Raw genomic sequence first — 17,713 nt, forward strand, 5'->3', positions numbered from 1 at the left:
ATGAGATTAAATTATTTTTTATATCATTATCTTTATTGTCGCATATATGGCCAACCAGATTGGGACAACTAGCTCATCGTCTATATGGACAACTAGATTTTCATCAAATAAAATGTAAAAAGAAAACTCTCTTTCTTTATCTGTGTGTGTGTGTGTGTGTGTGTGTGTGTGTGTGTGTTTTTGTGTGTGTCTTTTTATTTGTGTCAAGAGGGGGATTCAAGGGGGGACGGCGCCCCCAAATGTTGGAAATAGATGTATTTTTTAATATGAGTTTGTATATAGTTTAACAAAAAATGATATGATATTTATCATGTGGTAGAGGGGCTCTTAAACACATTGTATGAGGAGGGAGAGAGAGCAAGATAGGAAAAAAGAGTCCCAATAGAGACAAGGAGTGATACAGATTTGATCGAGACATTCTGTGACTCTAGACACTCAATACGATTCACGTCAAAAAAGTCCATGCACGCATATGGGTCTATATTCAACAATCTCTACAAGTCTCATCCAATGCCACGTAACTCACCGAGTTGTGTGGCATGCAAACAATTGGAGACGTGTCTAGAGTCGACGAGTTACGTGGCAATGTCGTGTGTGCATGTACGTGGAAATAAATTGTCGCCTTTGTGGCATGATAGGTCACTCAACTAGTTATGTGGAGCTTCTTACCAATAACTCACCGAGTTCTAGAAGTATGCCACGCGTAGGAAGTTCTTGCTTCGGACACGAGGGTAACTCAGTGAGTTAGCCGTAGTTGCAAAGGTCACACTTGGTGCGGATTACAGGAAGTGGGTACACTCTATCTTGCATACACCCTCCTTAAGTAGCCTATTAATGGTTGATTTTGTTAATTATATTAAGGTAAGTGGGACTGGGATCTATTATCAGTTTTGTTGAGCCCACTATGTGGGATATGGTACACACCTCAAGCCTTTGGTCTTAATAATGGAGTCTTCTTAGACTTGCCTACAGCTTTACCATTATTGAGCCATAAGAAGTTTGAAAGGATCTATCCCTCGGCAACTCTGCAATATTAGATCCACTTCACTACTATCTATAATTAACCAATTCGAGCCGTGGGTCTAGATACTTAAGTGTTGATATTCCAAAGGCTAAGAGAAGTAGCAACTAAGGTTTTGAATTGCCAAAGACTACATACATGATTTTTGTCAAAGAGTCCCTAAAAGGTCCTAATGTTTCATCAAATGTAAATGGTAGGAATCAAGAAGAGTTAGACTTTTCTAATTTTCTAAAAGGATTCCAAGATGTGTTCATCGATGATATCTCTATGGACTTACCTCCAAAACGAGGGGATGATGACCATCAAACTGAACTCCTACCAGGAAGCTCACCGCCTAACAAGCCTCCTTGTCTAGTTTACTAAGCTCAACAAGAGGACATCATGAGGCAAGTACAACAATTGATAGACAAATGGATGGTGACGCCTCATTCCTCTCCCTTTTCTTCTCTAGTCATTTTAGTGCAAAAGAAAGATGGTACATACCGTATGTATATGGACTATCAAGCACTAAACCATATCACTATCAAAAATAGATTTTTTGTGCCTCGGGTAGAAGATCTGTTTGATAAGATACAAGTCTCTACCTACTTCAGTAGGATTGACCTTAAAAGTGGCTATCATCAAATAAGGATAGTGAATGAAATTATCCTAAAGATCGTGTTTCGTACAACTTCTGGTCTTTATAAATAGTCATGGATTTTAGCTTCACCAATGCACCATCCACGTTCAATCGTTGTTGGGAAAACAAGAGCAAGGGGCACCTCTATAGCAATGTCTCCCAAGAGCGTTGAAGACACAAGATCAGCACCAAAAACGGTATCAAAAGAACCTCAACAAAACCACAACTCAAAGACAAGTGATCTCTTGGGAATTTACCAGCACACGCCCACCCAAAAGACCACCATGAAAATTAGGAACCCTGGCATGGATTTACAACACACGCCGACCAATGCACTTGATAGAAAGAGCTTTCGATCACCTTCACCAAATAACTCTTCAGAAACACAATTTTGAAGTGTACACACATCTCCAAACAAGAGAGCTTCCACAATCTACCATACACCAAACTGCCTTCAAGCTGCCATATCCTGTGCGCTGTGGGAAATAGACTGTATCTCCCAAACCACAACTCCAAAAGGGATGCTTTCAAGCCTCAAAAATTCTCTGCATTTTCTACAACAAAATCTCTGAAGACCACAAATTTCAATTCTATTTACCTCTATGTGAAAAATTGGTGCGAACAGCAAGCTGCCATGGCCCACCGACTACGCGTAGGAAGGCTAGTTGAGGGCAAAAAACTGCATCCAAGAGCATCAAGAAGCCACAACGACCAAAAACCTACAAATTTCTGATATTGGACTGAACGTTTTTTAGTTTTTACATGAGTTTTAGTTATATACAAGTCTCCCTTCAAAAAACTCACTCACGGGCACTTACAGTAGCCCGACAATTGTCACTAGACTAGCGACTTGCAGTGCATGTACATGTACTTGCTAAAGAAAAAAAAAACCCACAAAAATAAAGCCCACACACCCTTTTGACGTCGGTCATCATGTCCGTATGCACAAATTTACAAGAAACAGGGTGTCAGAAACGCTCCCAACATAGTTTGCCAACCCCCCCAGTCTGCTAGAGCATTCATGCTCAGCAGTAGACTATGCAAAATATTATGTACAAAAATACATCATGTACAAGGAAATCAGCACCATATACCCTTACCACAATCAAATGGAAAAGTATTATCCCTTGCATTCATCGTGCACACATAATGGCATCCTTCAAAGTCATAAGAACAATCATAAATCACTAGTGAGCTCCAACCATCAATGTACATGTCATACAAACCAAAATACCATGGATAAAAATTCTCATCATCATGAGATTTATCACTCACATCAAGCCAAGAAAAAGCATCCACTGTATCCATGTCATCATGGCTATCTCAACTCTCCAAGCTACAATTCTCTTCAACATCCACACATGCATGTGAGGTTTTCATAAGCTTCTTCACCCTTGACAATGCATGGCACACACTAACTTGCATCTCCTCATCCATCTCAACTTGTGGGTCATCAAAGCCCCAATCAATACTACCATCATCATACTCATAGGTCTCATAAGCATCACTTTCACTATATGCCATCTCTCGAGCATAACTAGTAAGCAAACATGAATCCCAACCAATGTCAACAACACCAATCTCAACATCCCAAATGGGTCCACGTGCCCACAAGTCATCAGGATACCATGTCAACTCATAAGATGGAGGAGCAAAAACATCACCCATAATGTCAACATGCATGTCATTTGTATCACAAGTAAGAACATCCATAGGCCTATAATGCAAACACATAGAGCTAGATAAGTCCTTAACTTTATGAGAATCCATACATGGAACTAAGTCAGCCATATCATTTCCCTCTTTGTCATACATGCACTCCAAGGTCCTTTCTTTCACAATATTGCTTGCACATAACTTCTCATCAATATCTACATCATCGAGAGAGAGAACCTCATCTTCTCATTTGACTCAACCTCATCATCATTTCTATAACCATCATTAGTGACAGAGGAGATCTTGTGTGAAATGCATGAAGAAGTACACGACTGATTGACATCTTCCAACCATCTTCCTTCCTTCAAGAAATCAACAATGCCTTTCACACCCAAAAAGTCAATGCAAGCAACTTCAATGCCCAAACATCCTGGAAGGGTACCAATGAACAAGAACTTCTCTTCCTTTGCATCCAGAACCATATCCTCAAGAACCTCTAGCTCTTGCTTGAGAGAGAAAAACCTCATGTAATGCATGTCCAACTCTTCTAGCCTGCTTAGCTTCAATTGTCGCATCGCATCATTTATCCTCAACAAGGCATCATTGAGCTTGAACATGGCTGCAATTTTATGTATGAACCATCCAAATTGAAGTTTTAACTCAAGACAACAATCCAATCAAACTTGTAAACTGAAGGTCACTTGAAGCAACTCCTTGGTGGCGGGCACCAAAACACTGTTGGGAAAACAAGAGCAAGGGGCACCTCTATAGAAATGTCTCCCAAGAGCGTTGAAGACACAAGATCAGCAACACAAACGGTATCAAAAGAACCTCAACAAAACCTTAACTCAAAGACAAGTGATCTCTTGGGAATTTACCAGCACACGCCAACCAATGCACTTGAGAGAAATATCTTTCATGTTCACCAAATAACTCTTCAAAAAAACAATTTTTAAGTGTACAAACATCTCCAAACAAGAGAGCTTCCACAATCTACCATACACCAAACTGCCTGCAAGCTGCCATATCCTGTGCGCTGTGGGAAATAGACTGTATCTCCTTTCAAGCCTCAAAAATTCTGTGCATTTTCTACAACAAAAGCTCTGAAGACCACAAATTTCAATTCTATGTACCTCTATGCGCAAAATTGGTGCGAACAGCAAGCTGCAATGGCTCGACTACGCGTAGGAAGGCTAGTCGAGGTCAAAAACCTGCATCCAAAACCATCAAGAAGACACAACGACCAAAAACCTGAAAATTTCTGATATTTGACTGAACTGTTTTTAGTTTTTACATGAGTTTTAGTTATATACAAGTATCCCTTCAAAAAACTCACTCACGGGCACTTACAATAGCCCGACAATTGTGAGTAGACCAGCAACTTGCAGTGCATGTACATGTGCTTGCTAAAGCAAACTAAAAAACCCACAAAAAGAAATCCCACACACCCTTTTTACATCGGGCGTCATGTCCGTATGTAAAAATTTACAAAAAATAGGGTGTCAAAAATGCGCCCAACACTGTCTAATGGAGAAAATATTTATACCCTACCACAAATTCAGTGGAGTGTTCTTTGATGATATCATCATCTAATCAATGTCCTTGGAAGAACACAAGCAACATCTCTAAGTGATTTTTCAAGCATTGAGGGAGAACAAGATTTTTCTCAATGAAAAGAGAAGCAAATTTTTCCTTCAAGAGATTCAATACTTAGGTCAGATTATCTCTCAAGATGGTATTCATATGCATCCATCAAAGTTAGAGGTAATAAAAGCATGGACTAATCCAAGGAATCTACATGAGCTAAGAAGCTTTATTGGTATGTGTGCATATTATAGACACTTCATAGCAAAATTTTCTCAATAACAAGACCATTACATAAATTAACAAAGAAGACCATTAAGCATTCAAGGATTGATGAGGAGAAAAATTCTTTTGACAAGCTCAACACGAAGCTTACCTCCCAACCATTCCTCATGCTTCCGGATCTTTCAATGCCATTTGAGGTCCAATGTGATGTTTGTGGTGATTGCCTTGGAGCGTCTTGCTTCAAAAGGGCATGCCATAGCATATGAGAGCCGAAGGCTCAATATAGATGAACAGGTCTTAGGCATTTATGAGAAAGAGCTTTTAACTGTTTTACATGCCCTAGACACATGGAAGCACTATCTATTGAGACTCCATTTATTCTACGAACCAACCACCAAAGTCTCAAGTATTTCATGACGCAAACCAAGATTTCCAACAAACAAATGAGGTGGGCAAATTTTCTTTTGCAATTTAATTTCCATATTTCTCACGTTGCTAGTAAGCACAACCAAGTGTTTGATGCACTTTCACAACAACCAAAAGTTAATGCGGTGTCTATAGCAACTCACAATGATCTATCTTTTATAATAGATGAGTATGCCATTGACCCTGACTCTAGAGACATAATGTCAGCCCTTGCTTTGGGGAATAAAGAGGGACCATTCACCTTGCAAGATGGTTATCTTCTCCTTGGCAATAAGCTATGTGCTACCCACTCCCTTCCTGAGAAGGTCACGTATGAATCCCATGCTCCTCCCTACGCGGGGCATAGAGGCATTCAACAACCTACTCTCCGAGGAGTAGAGACGTACTTCTATTGGCCTACCATGAAAGTGGGCATACAAGAGTATGTCTCAAAATGTGTAGTATGCCAAAATACCAAGTATGATAGTCTTTAGGTATTTTGGCATACTACACATTTTGAGACATACTTGGGAATTTTGGAAAAAATTGGTCTAAGAGGGAAAGAACCTGGATTACTCAAAATGTGTGGTATGCCAAAAGACTATGTCTGATAGAGAGAAGAAACCTGGATTACTCTAGTCATTGCCCATCCCTAACTCACCATGGGAGAGCATATCCATGGATTTCATCTTTGGATTACCCAAGTCTACCCATGGAAATATGTGAATATGGACAATAGTCGACAAGTTTAGCAAGCAAGCACACTTCACTCCTATCAAAAAGACTATTAAGTTGCACCAAATGGCAACTCTCTTCATATCATAGATTTTCAAACACCATGGATTTCCAACATCCATCGTGTGAGATAGAGATCCTAAGAGGACCACTAATTTCTAGAAAGGTCTCTCTAAAAATCTAGGTACAAGATTGAATATCTCTTCGGCCTACCACCCACAAATGGATGGTCAAAGTGAGATAGCCAATATTATTATACTTGATCTACTAAAGACTTATGTAACCGAAGTAGATCAACGCTTACAATGAGAAAAGTACTTACCTCTTGTAGAGTATGCATACAATAATACTATACATACATCGACGAGAAAAGAACCTTTCGAAATCATTGAGGGAAGAACTAGAAGTCCCTTGTTACTTAAAGTGCATGGGAAGATCTTCGTTGCCGATGAGTATAGCCGTGATGTACAATAATATTTTCAAAAGATTAAGGAGGCTATATCCATCTCTCAATACAAGAAAAAAGTTATTGCTAACAAGCACAGAAGGCCCTTAGCATTCAAAGAAATGATAGGGTCTTACTTAAGTTTCCCAAGGTTGGATTGAGGCAAACGACGAGCAGAAATCCTATGGGCTATCAAAAGTATTATGCTAAGTTAGCAAAAAGATACTATGGTCCTTTTTAAATCTTGAAGCCAATCAATGAGATGGCCTATCAACTCGATCTGCCCAACCATTGGATCATTCACAATGCTTTTCATGTGAGCCTACTTAAGCCCTACAAAGGAGAGCCACCAAGTGAACCAATTATTGAAGACTCTCCCAAAATCGAACACCGAGAAGATGAAGACAAGGTATTACGACATGGTAAGGTTATCCGAAGGTATCATATTAAGTTAAATAATTCTCCTTTTGAAGATGCTAGATGGATGCAAGAAATACAGCTTAACACTAGACTGGTAACCTAACAGGACATAAAAGTGTCATTTCAGGGTTTTGGAAAAAATTTCCAAAACCATAGTAGATCCACTCATTTTGAAAAATCCTTTCATAAGCTTATAGTTCAAGAACTACTACATATGGTTAAAATGAGATACTTGTAAGTTTTCTCATCCCTTGGTCACTACAAGTCTCCAAAGTTGATGGACCAATGCATTTTGCTCAAAACAGCAATTTCTTACGGTTGATTGCATATAAAGAGCGGGGATTTTTGTAGGACATGAGATAAAATGCCCCGTTAACTTCAATGGGTTGGTGATCAAAACACATGGTTGCTTTTACCTCACTAATTGTTTTTTGGACAAAAAAAATAGGTACAAAAAAGTTGCATTTTTGCCATTCTGCGGACCTATCATCAAAGTTTCTATAGTCACGCTCAATATAGATACTATATACATGTTTTCTTAGTTCCCTTTGGGGCCTTTTGATTCAAAAGGATCCATGGAGCATGTCAAAAGGATAATGGATCTATACTAAGTGGAACCTTGGGGGAAATGATAAAGTGCCAAACACGAAAAAACTGGGTTTAGCATTATGACCTCTAGAAACCCATAGAAACTACTCAATATCTAGCCAACTTTGTAGTTTATGATTATATATGGCTACTACCTAAAAAATACACACAATTGGCCCAATAAACTAGCAATATTGAGAAAGTTATACTTGCTACTCTAAAATGTATCGTATTCTTCAGCAATCAAAAAACTCAACCATCATCATATACTATGCTATATAGCGTATTAGGTCCCCCAAAACTCAAGGAAGATTAGCTTTATGTTATACGTCACACTTACACAATCAAAATTGAATTTGGATATCAAGAAAGACACCAAAAAAATAATAAAAGTACTAATTTTGGCCAAAAAATAGGATTATGCAATCCTTGTAAGTTGATCATAACTTTCAATTTTAACATGTAGCTCTCCCTACAAGCATCAAAATATGTTGAGAAGTATGAAGGCCTAACCTCTAGCAGTCTAAACCTCACAAACATGAAGTTTAGAGTGGTATAGTTGCCAAAAATTGAAAAAAAAAAAACAAAAAATAGGACCCATTTTTTCACACAATTTAGGTTCAAAAATGTTGTGCAAGAGTAAAGTTAATGGTGACATCGATACTGCAAAAAAAATAAGTCAAGTTTTTTTCAGCTCATAAGGCAAATTTGTGGATGTATAGCACCTAGAAACTCATTTTCATACTCTTCAAATAATTCAAGCAAAATGGTCACTTAACAGGACACAAAAATGTCCAAGGACATAAAAGTGTTCTGTTACCATTCTAGAGGACAATATGAACCTTGTCAATGCTTACACTGCTATTTTAGTGTAAGCAAATGTACAAATTTTTTTGAATGACCAATGTTTTTGTCTTATAAGACTAGTTTTATTTTTATTGTGTACAAATTTAATTAGTATGCATACTTAGAATCATGTATCTCAAACATCAAGTAGAATTTTTCACTCTACTTGGGACAATGAAATGGACTAAAGAGCATACATGCTTGCGGCAGTTATGTCTCCCAACCACCAAATAAATTAGTCATCCATCTTGGAAATATGTCGTAAGGTAAAAAGGGATCCTCTACCCGCTAAGCAAATTGACTAATAACTAAGACTTTACCTCTTCTACCTCATAGTCGAGAATGACTATGATTTCAAGAGAGAGGTAATCAATGCCATAGAAATCTAATATCTAACCAACCCAAATGATTTTCTCATATTAAACTGATCATTTAATGTGTGATATTAAATGAGAACAAGGGCTAGAATATAGACATGTGCTTACAGATCTATCTCAACACAGGGCCAATGGTAAAGGGGTCCAAATAAGAGATGGTCTATCAAAGAGCGAGGCTAGCTCGCTTAAAAGACCTTAGGGTTAGCTTCATTAAAGACCTCCAAAGGTTAGTATGAAAAATTCATTTGACGTTAGGTAAGCTAGGGCTATGCTTGAGGTGGGAACCCGGTCCAAGCTTGAGGTGCTTGTCGTGCTTGATGACTAAGGTGCTTGTCGTGCTTGCTGACTAAGATGCTTGAGGTGCTTGTCGTGCTTGTCGACTAGGGAGCTTTGAGATGCTTGTGGGAACATTACCCAAGCTTGAGGTGCTTTGTCATGCTTGCTAACTAAGGTGCTTGAGGATAACGTGTTCCACAAAGTCAACAAATATCCCTACAAGGAAGGGGTGAGCCCTACAAGCAGGGGGGTAGAGAGAGAACCCATACACCCTCACACAAGGCAATCTTGGTACAAATAAAGAAGTCTATTGATTGGCCTCCCAAGGGGTCCAATAACAAATTAATTAATTTAAATAATTGTTTTAGCATTTATCAGTTACTCTCTCTCAAAAGGGAAAGGGGGACACCTGTCCCAAGGCTACCCTTGTTGCTTGCCCCTTGCATGTGATTGGCTAGGCTTGGAGAGGTCCAATGATCTTCAAGCATGAGCTTCAAGGGGGGGTTGACCCTTGGGGGGGTCACTCTTTTGGGACTATCACGTGAGGGCAGCAAAAGGGTTTATTAAATTTAAATTTTTCTCATAGTTTCACATACAGAAGGGACTGTAAAAATAAATTGAGAAAAAAACCTACATATTTAACATGAAAAAGTGTATTTTATTTGTCAAAATTTCATAGATAGGGAGTTTTATAAATAGTCCTTGAACTCATGCGATATACTCAATTTATACATAGTGACAACCCCCCCCCCCCCCCACCCCGAGGATTGACCAAAGCAAGCTAGGGGGTTGCTTGAGGGGTATACTCTCCCCCCCCCCCCCCCCCCCCCCCCCCCACACACACACACACACACACTCTCATTGTGTAAAGTGCAAAGTGCAAGAGCTCCATCTCCTTCTCCAAGCTAATAGAGAAGTTGAGAGCCTACACCAACACTCTTGGCTATGGAATGCAAATCCAACCAAGAACCATGCTTCAATGCTTAAGCTTGTCATCTTCTCCATCTTTATTATTATGTTATTATGTATGCTAGCAAGAAGAGTGATGATAAGTGAGGAACTATTTCTTTCTCCTATGGAATGTTTCTTCTTCCTCTTCCCTACCCTCATTCGCCACTAGCTCTCTCCACCTTCAAAGGTTTTTGAGGCCTTGGGGCTGAGGCTTGGGATAGTTAATGCTTTTTGCAAAGTTTATGTTATGCTCGTGATGCATGAAGCTTTCCATCTTCATTGCATCACCTAGGTCACAAGGAACACAAACATTGTATTATACCAAGTCTCTCTTGATGGGAGAATCTATAATACAAATGCCTATTGGAGGGGTCCCCGGCTCCACATAAATCCGGTCCTCAACTGTTTTCATGTTCTCTATACTAACTCTCTTGCAAAAGTATTGTTCATGCCAAGTTAACTAAGTACTATGTTTATGTTGCTACCATCAATTAAGTTCACCCTCTATGCTCACAAAGTAACCTCACAAAAATGCTTTCTCTAATTCTCCTAATTTCGCTACTCTCAAAGTTCATAGGCCATTTACATTACATCAGACGCAAGTTAAATGCCCTTTCTTCGAATCTGGTGAAAACAACCCAGATTTTCCTACTCTTGTCTCTCTTGGACATATCTCACAATCAATGCACTCCAAGAGATGACATTTTGGAAGAGAAGCTCTTGACACAAGCTTTGTGCTTTTTGAAGTACACCACATTTGGCATACATATCGCCCAAGGCAGTGCCAAGCACTATGATGCCTTCAAAGGTGATTGCACCTAGAGAGATGTCCTTGCTTCTCATCCGCTCCAATAGTGTGATCCGAGAGATGACGTTTCAGACAAGAAGCTTGTGAAGAAGCATAGGTTCTTTCTAAGGTACACCACATATGGCATACATATGAACCAAGGCAGTCCCAAACACAACATTTTGTTTCAACAGCTCTTGAATAACAATATCATCATGAATTTATATCTTGCCCATATGGTCGTTCTGGATAGTGTCACATTCCTTGAAGATGCAAGCATAGGTGATTGTATCTAGATAAATTCCCTCACTTCGTATTCACTAAAAACAGCCCAAGGCTTTCTATCCCTGCCCCTGTTAGGTATATCCTACGATCAGCATGTATCCTACTTCTTAGCACAGGCTTTAAGCGACGTCGCCTCTTCGTCTCCATGTTTGCTTGCATAGAAGATAGTGCTGATTTCTTGGTGCTTCCATGTGAATGTATGTCATCCCCACCGGAAATAGGGACTACGCCAGGGCTCGGTGGCGGTGAGGGTTGGGATGACGGGAGAGGGGGAGCCATGGCAAGGACTCTTGTCAAGGTGTAGGCAAAGACTGTGATTTAGGCAGAGTGTAGACGACCGCATTCACTACTGCATAACTAGCAGGAATTGATACGTTGACGAACTGCATAGGCTCAACTTTTATTTAAAACCCTGAAATAGCTGCTTTTGATCGCACTTTTTTTTTTTTTTTGGAGGCGCCACATTGTCGCTGCTGGGCTCAAAGAGTCCAAAAAGGACCTTTGGCTAACCAAGTAAATAAAGTGAACTTCTACTAGCTCAATTCCACTTTAATTGTTTTTTTTCTCCACAACTCACAAATTGTGAGTGATAAATGTATTGAAAACCAAAAAAAAAAACATAGAAAGCCATGCTTCATTGGAGCCATGGTATCAAGCAACATCCCCACTGCCTACTACCATAACTATTAATACATCGGCAGATGAAGGGCATCACCTCGAGACCAACAACACTAGGAGGAAACTTAGGGTGACTCAAGGTTTCCACCAAGGAGTTAGTCATGCCACAACACCCCCCTTCACCACCAGTACATGATTGTTGTTAAAAAGTGTGATGTCTGATACTTTAGAAAGCCTCTTATTTTATAGAGCGCGTAGCAAATATATGAAAGTTACTTACATTTTACTTGAACTCCTTAAATAGCAAATAAAGTGCACTTCTACTGTGACTCTATTTCACATCAACTGTTTCTAAGAATAATTACAAAATTGTAAAATTATACGCTGGTCTTGATGATAGTTATCGCGATGTGTGTGGATATCGCCTTATAAGACACATTGCAATGGGCCTCATTATAAAGGAATTCGATCTAAGCGGTGGCCCCAATGAGAAGGATACCACTTGCAGATTATTAGTACATGATAATGAATGGTCCTAATTAAAAACTAATTCGCACAATTTGCTTGACCAAGGATAAGAGTGGAGATTAGTCAAGAGGTTTAGGACTTTTAGAGAACATGCAGTGTGAAAGGGTCTCTTTTTTCTCTCTCTCACCAATGAATCATCATCCCCCAAACACACAAATAAAGTATTTTTGCAACTATAATTCCAGATTGCCATGAGGCAGAAAAGTCCGGCCGGCAGGGCCCCGGGCGGGGGCGGGGGCGTGCGCGCGCGCGGAGGATTCCCGCATGGACGTTGAACGTTTCAGTCTCAAGGTCCAAAGTCTTCCATAACTCTCCCCTTGAAATAAGCAGATCGAAGAAGAAGAAGAACTCACACAAGCAGCAGCAGTGCAGCACGTCCCAAAAGCTGCTTTCTTATCTGCAGCTTCTGAGCAAATAATACCATCACACTCTGCTCTATACTATCCACATATCATCATCGTCGTCATTTTGTACATCATCCCATGCAGCAGTGTATCGCCTTCTCGCGTGCTCCCATTTCTGCTTCTTCTTTCTCTTCATCTGCTCGACCACGCCATACCCAAATCAATATGCAGGCCGCCCGCCCCCTGCAGCAGCTCCTCGCTATTCTTTCTCTTTCCCTCCTTGTCGCCATCAATGGCGCCTATTGCATCGATCACGTTCCCTTGAGCTTCCCTCACACTAGCTCCCATGGAGACCTTGACTGCGCCAAAGCTTTTGCAGGCAAGGGCAAGCCCTCCTATGGCGGACGGGCGCACGCTGGCTTGGTCCATCCACACGGTCCCTGCTCGCCCATCCAAGAGCTTGCACACCTGTCCGGGGACATGCCCGCTCTCGCTCTCGAATTACTGAAGAAGGACCAAGAAAGATTAGAAAAGAATGCGTTCAAGAGGAGGTCACTCCCACCAGACATCCTTGGAAGGTCTTTGGCAACTAGCACTTCTAGTTCGGCATTCGGCGCAACCGCATCTGGGCTAAGTTTGGGGGTAGCCAATTACGTGATGGCGGTTGGTGTGGGAACCCCTATGAGCAATTTTCTCTTAGTACTAGACACAGGGAGCAGCTTGGCATGGACACAATGCACACCTTGTGATAGCCCAACCTCATGCTTTCAACAAGCAAGTCCTCTATTTGACCCCACCACATCATCCTCATATTTACCTATCGCATGCGCCACACTGAGTTGCACATTATGCTCAACCTCTGGGTTTTGTCAGTATAACTTGTCATATGGAGACACATCCACCACATTTGGAGAGTTAGCACAAGAAACATTCACAATAGGGACCGCATCCATTCAAAACTACGTATTCGGTTGTGCACATTCTAGCCAAGGTACCTTTGAAGGTGTGGATGGGCTTTTAGGGTTAGGGTGGCATACGTTTGCCATTCCCGACCAAACTCTGTCATTTTTTGGGGGTGCCTTTGCATATTGCTTACCTAGCATCCTCTCATCGACTAATTCAACAGGCTTCATTGAATTTGGTGTGGAGGCCGTTGCAAATACAAGTATAGGCTCTTCCTTCACACCTATGATACACAATGTCAATAGGCCAAGTCTTTACTTTGTGTGGCTTAAAGCTATAAGTGTAGGGGGGGTAACCCTTTCCCTTGCTTCAACCACATCCATACCTCCCACTTCCGTCGACGTTTCGGGCACTATTATTGACTCAGGAACAGTTATTACTCGACTGCCTCCTAGTGATTATGTTACTTTTCGTAATGCCTTCTTGGCAGGTAGCACGGGCCTTACTCTCGTCTCCCCCCAGGCAAATTCAATATTCGACACTTGCTTTCAACTCAATGCCGATTTAGCAATTCCTATTGTGACATTCCACTTTGATGGCATGGACTTCCCCTTACATGTTGAACACATGGTTTTTCCCTTGGATTTATCTACTAATACCATTTGCCTTGCATTTTCCCCATTGCCCACGAATATGGCCGATGAACAACTTCTCATCATCGGAAACTACCAGATGGCAGGTTTTCTGTTTACATTTGATACCGTTGGCTCCCAGCTAGGCATCTTAACCTCATCCAAAGTTTGCTAGCTTGTTCTTCACTTGCTTGCTTAGAGAGACTTTTGTAGTAGAAAATAGTACACACAAATAAATATAAATATGTATAAAAATAAATATATATAGTGTGAAAAGAAGCTTTCTACCAAAGAATATCTTACCATATAAAGAAAACAGATGCAAGGTTTTCAAGTGTTGGGATGGGGGGTATAGAGTATTATAGAGAGGGAAATATAATTTCTCTGTCTGTAAAGTTGTCATGCATATTAATGCAAGCAACTCAAAAACAATGTTTGTAACCAACCTTGTATAATCACCCATTACTCTTTTGCATGGTGCAATGCTACTTTAAATTTTGGTACTAGTTGAATACTGAAACCTGACTTGTTGTAAGTATTTCAAGTGTTGCCTCTGAGAATAAAGAGTGAAACTAAATCCTTTCCAAGTAGTGACAAAGAAGATCAACGTTGCAACTCATTGACTTTGTGCCCTCTACTTTTTCGTTCCTTGTTTAATGGTAATATAATCTGTAGCAAAATATGTTGATACGATTTTGGAAGTAGGTCAAATTTTGGGGTATCTTGGAAGATTCTCGCAATCTTTTGAGGAGAAAAGGGATGGACATGATACGTGTGTGTGTGTGTGTGTGTGTGAGAGAGAGAGAGAGAGAGAGAGAGAGAGAGAGAGAGATAATTTTATGAAGGCAAAAGGCTAGGGGATGGCGTGTGGAACACTGAGACGGGCGATGCCTGTTTGGGACGACGGGGCAGTGCGTCTCTCTCTCTCTCTCTCTCTCTCTCTCTCTCTCTCTCTCTCTCTCAATTCCCAACCGCCGACGCGCATGCTGGAGCAAGTTTGAAGGACTGTCGCGATGAGTGACTTTGGAGAATACGCAGAGTGGTGAGAGCTGAGAGTTGGGCTATGCAGGAAGAGCCGAGCCCTTACAAGTTGGTGCATCGCAGGCAGGGGGAAAAGGGGGAACGGGCGGAGGTGTGGTCGAGCGGATGCTGCGAGGGGATAATGGTGGGAGGTAGAGCGGATCTCTGTGAGAGCTGAGAGTTGGGGGATGTAGGGCAAAAAGGGGGGAAGGGCCGAGGTGGGAACAACAGTGAGGGGACACTTTCCATTTGACATTGGGAGAAGGGAGGGAATCTTTACGATTAATTAATTAATGAGAGTTGGTCTAGACCCTAGTAAATTGTCCACAAATTTGAACTTTACATCCATAGTTGTGATTTTGTTTACGTATTGAAATTCATGCAAGCCTCTTTAGCTTAGAATGTTAAATGTCCACAGGATTCACTAACGGTTACAAATTATATAGAAATATCCAATATATATACACTGATGTTGTCTTCTGCCAAGGGAGGAGTTTTGTAGTGAGTGTTTTATTCAAATTTGATGAGTAGTTTCTAAAAAAGATTTCAGAAAAATAGTGTGTGTGTGTGTGTGTGTGTGTGTGTGTGTGTGTGAGTGAGAGAGAGAGAGAGAGAGAGAGAGAGAGAGAGAGTGTACCACAGAGACCCGTCCTCTCTCTTTTTGCAACTCTCCTTGTCTCTCTTTGTCTCTCTTCATCTTTATCTTCAAATTTTGAGAGAGAGAGAAAGAGCTAGTTTCCCAAAGGCTCATTCTCTCTCTTTCCCTAGCTATCCCTCTCTCTCTCTATACAAGTGTTTAAGTCAAACAATTAACTAATTAACAGATCATTGTGGCCAAAATGATAGCTCATCAAAGAGAAAGAGTGAGGCATACATAAAGTGAGTGTGTGTGTGTGTGAGAGAGAGAGAGAGAGAGAGAGAGAGAGAGAGAGGCATGCATACAGTAAGTAACAAAATACATCATCGCATAAATTGCGAAAAACAAAAATGAAGCTTCAGAAAAGATGAAAAATTATCATTCATAGAATGCATTACATCTTGTATGACATGTAGGACATAAGGTGGCACTTTATATGTTGCGATTGCAGTCAATTTTTGGAGGATGTAGGCTATATAGGAGCATGGTCTTCTATGAGAAATAGATTATTCACGACGCACCCCAAGAGATCCTTATGTCTTTTCTCCTCCTCCTTTGTGATGATTCCAATTGTCTTCTAGTAGGATATGGAGAATTGGCCATTTTCATTCAAGTTGTATTTTGAGCTCCGTGCAAATGTAGGCCATACATTTCTACTATTGTCCTGACTGCCTACTTGAACCATTAAGCCCCATATTTTGCTTCCCCGTTGGTGATGGCCTCTAAGATACCCCAAGCATCCTTGATGGACATTTCAAGATCTTCAAACATTCTGGAAAAAATATAATGCTCTATACAAGCTAGTGCATTCTTCCAACATTGTCTATGCTATATGGTTTTGTCCCAACAAGAGGCTTTGAATCCTTGAGTATGTCATGGTCTACTCTTGACATTGGAAGCAATGTTGCTAGATTCTCAGTCGTAGTGAGTATGCTCATAGCTATCGCTATCGGCTCGAGTAAGCATGGCCAGAGTGAGAAAAGACATCTGCAATAACCAATGAACTCTTTGCATAGTATACAAATATATATATATATATAGCATACACAATAAGAACTCAAAGTACAAACATTAAATAAAATGCATGCTCCCGTCCGTCATCGTGTGTCAAGTAATAAGGATGCGGTAGTTGAATGCTTGAATCCATATTTACCTGCATCTACTTCTGACAAGTCGAGATGCTTGGTACGAAGTGTTGCAACCACTGTGCCATGTGGTAGAAGATACTCCAATGCTAAAGTGAAGGCAAAATCTAGGAGATCCCTATACAAAAAAAAACCATCTAGGGACTACACAATTCATTAGAAAAATTGCACAATGAGTTGGAAATTTTGCCCACACCAATTGCACCCCCCGCCCCCCAATTAGAGCAGGTTAAAAGCATATATTGGTGGTACCACTATTTCACTGGCTTAGCAAAAAGTAGGACACGATAAAATTTTGATAGATCTTATCAAAATTTTAGGGACATTGCAGTTTTGGATTCTTTGTGTCAAAATCTTTCCAACGACAGACAACATGGTTGGTATGTTCAAACAGGACACATGAAATTGGGATCCTTACGTTGCTATCAAAGTAGTGTCCAAGACACCACTTTTTGGACCACCAATACCTGCTTTGGCCTAGCAGTACAATTCATTTGTCGAGTGGAAGTTAAATCTAGTTTGGTAGCACAATCGAACATTACAGTACCCTTTTTGGATCATTTTGTAGAACATACCAAGGTAAAATCATAATGAATTTCTATAAACTTACATAGTGTCTAACTTGCCCCATGGGTATACTACACAAGAATACACTACAAAGTTGTT

General features: G+C 40.5%; 1 protein-coding gene and 1 pseudogene across 1 annotated transcript; one reads left to right on the forward strand and one right to left on the reverse strand.

The window, feature by feature from the left end:
• Nucleotides 1–2,720: 2,720 nt before the first annotated feature.
• LOC147447545 (uncharacterized) lies at nucleotides 2,721–3,778 on the reverse strand (annotated as a pseudogene).
• Nucleotides 3,779–12,743: 8,965 nt separating this feature from the next.
• Nucleotides 12,744–14,703, forward strand: LOC147447546 (protein ASPARTIC PROTEASE IN GUARD CELL 2-like). Its single transcript, XM_086524358.1, has one exon. It carries the CDS (start codon nucleotides 12,849–12,851, stop codon nucleotides 14,418–14,420), a length of 1,572 nt encoding a protein of 523 aa, XP_086380484.1. The 5' UTR covers nucleotides 12,744–12,848; the 3' UTR covers nucleotides 14,421–14,703.
• The last annotated feature ends 3,010 nt before the right edge of the window (nucleotides 14,704–17,713 follow it).

The sequence above is a fragment of the Adiantum capillus-veneris genome, chromosome 11 (assembly GCF_014529385.1).
Source record: "Adiantum capillus-veneris isolate H3 chromosome 11, ASM1452938v2, whole genome shotgun sequence".
In the NCBI taxonomy this organism is placed as follows: Eukaryota; Viridiplantae; Streptophyta; class Polypodiopsida; order Polypodiales; family Pteridaceae; genus Adiantum; species Adiantum capillus-veneris.

Bases quoted from the DNA above. Each gene is read 5' to 3' on its own strand.
- LOC147447546 (XM_086524358.1), top strand. From the start codon at position 12,849: ATGCAGCAGTGTATCGCCTTCTCGCGTGCTCCCATTTCTGCTTCTTCT.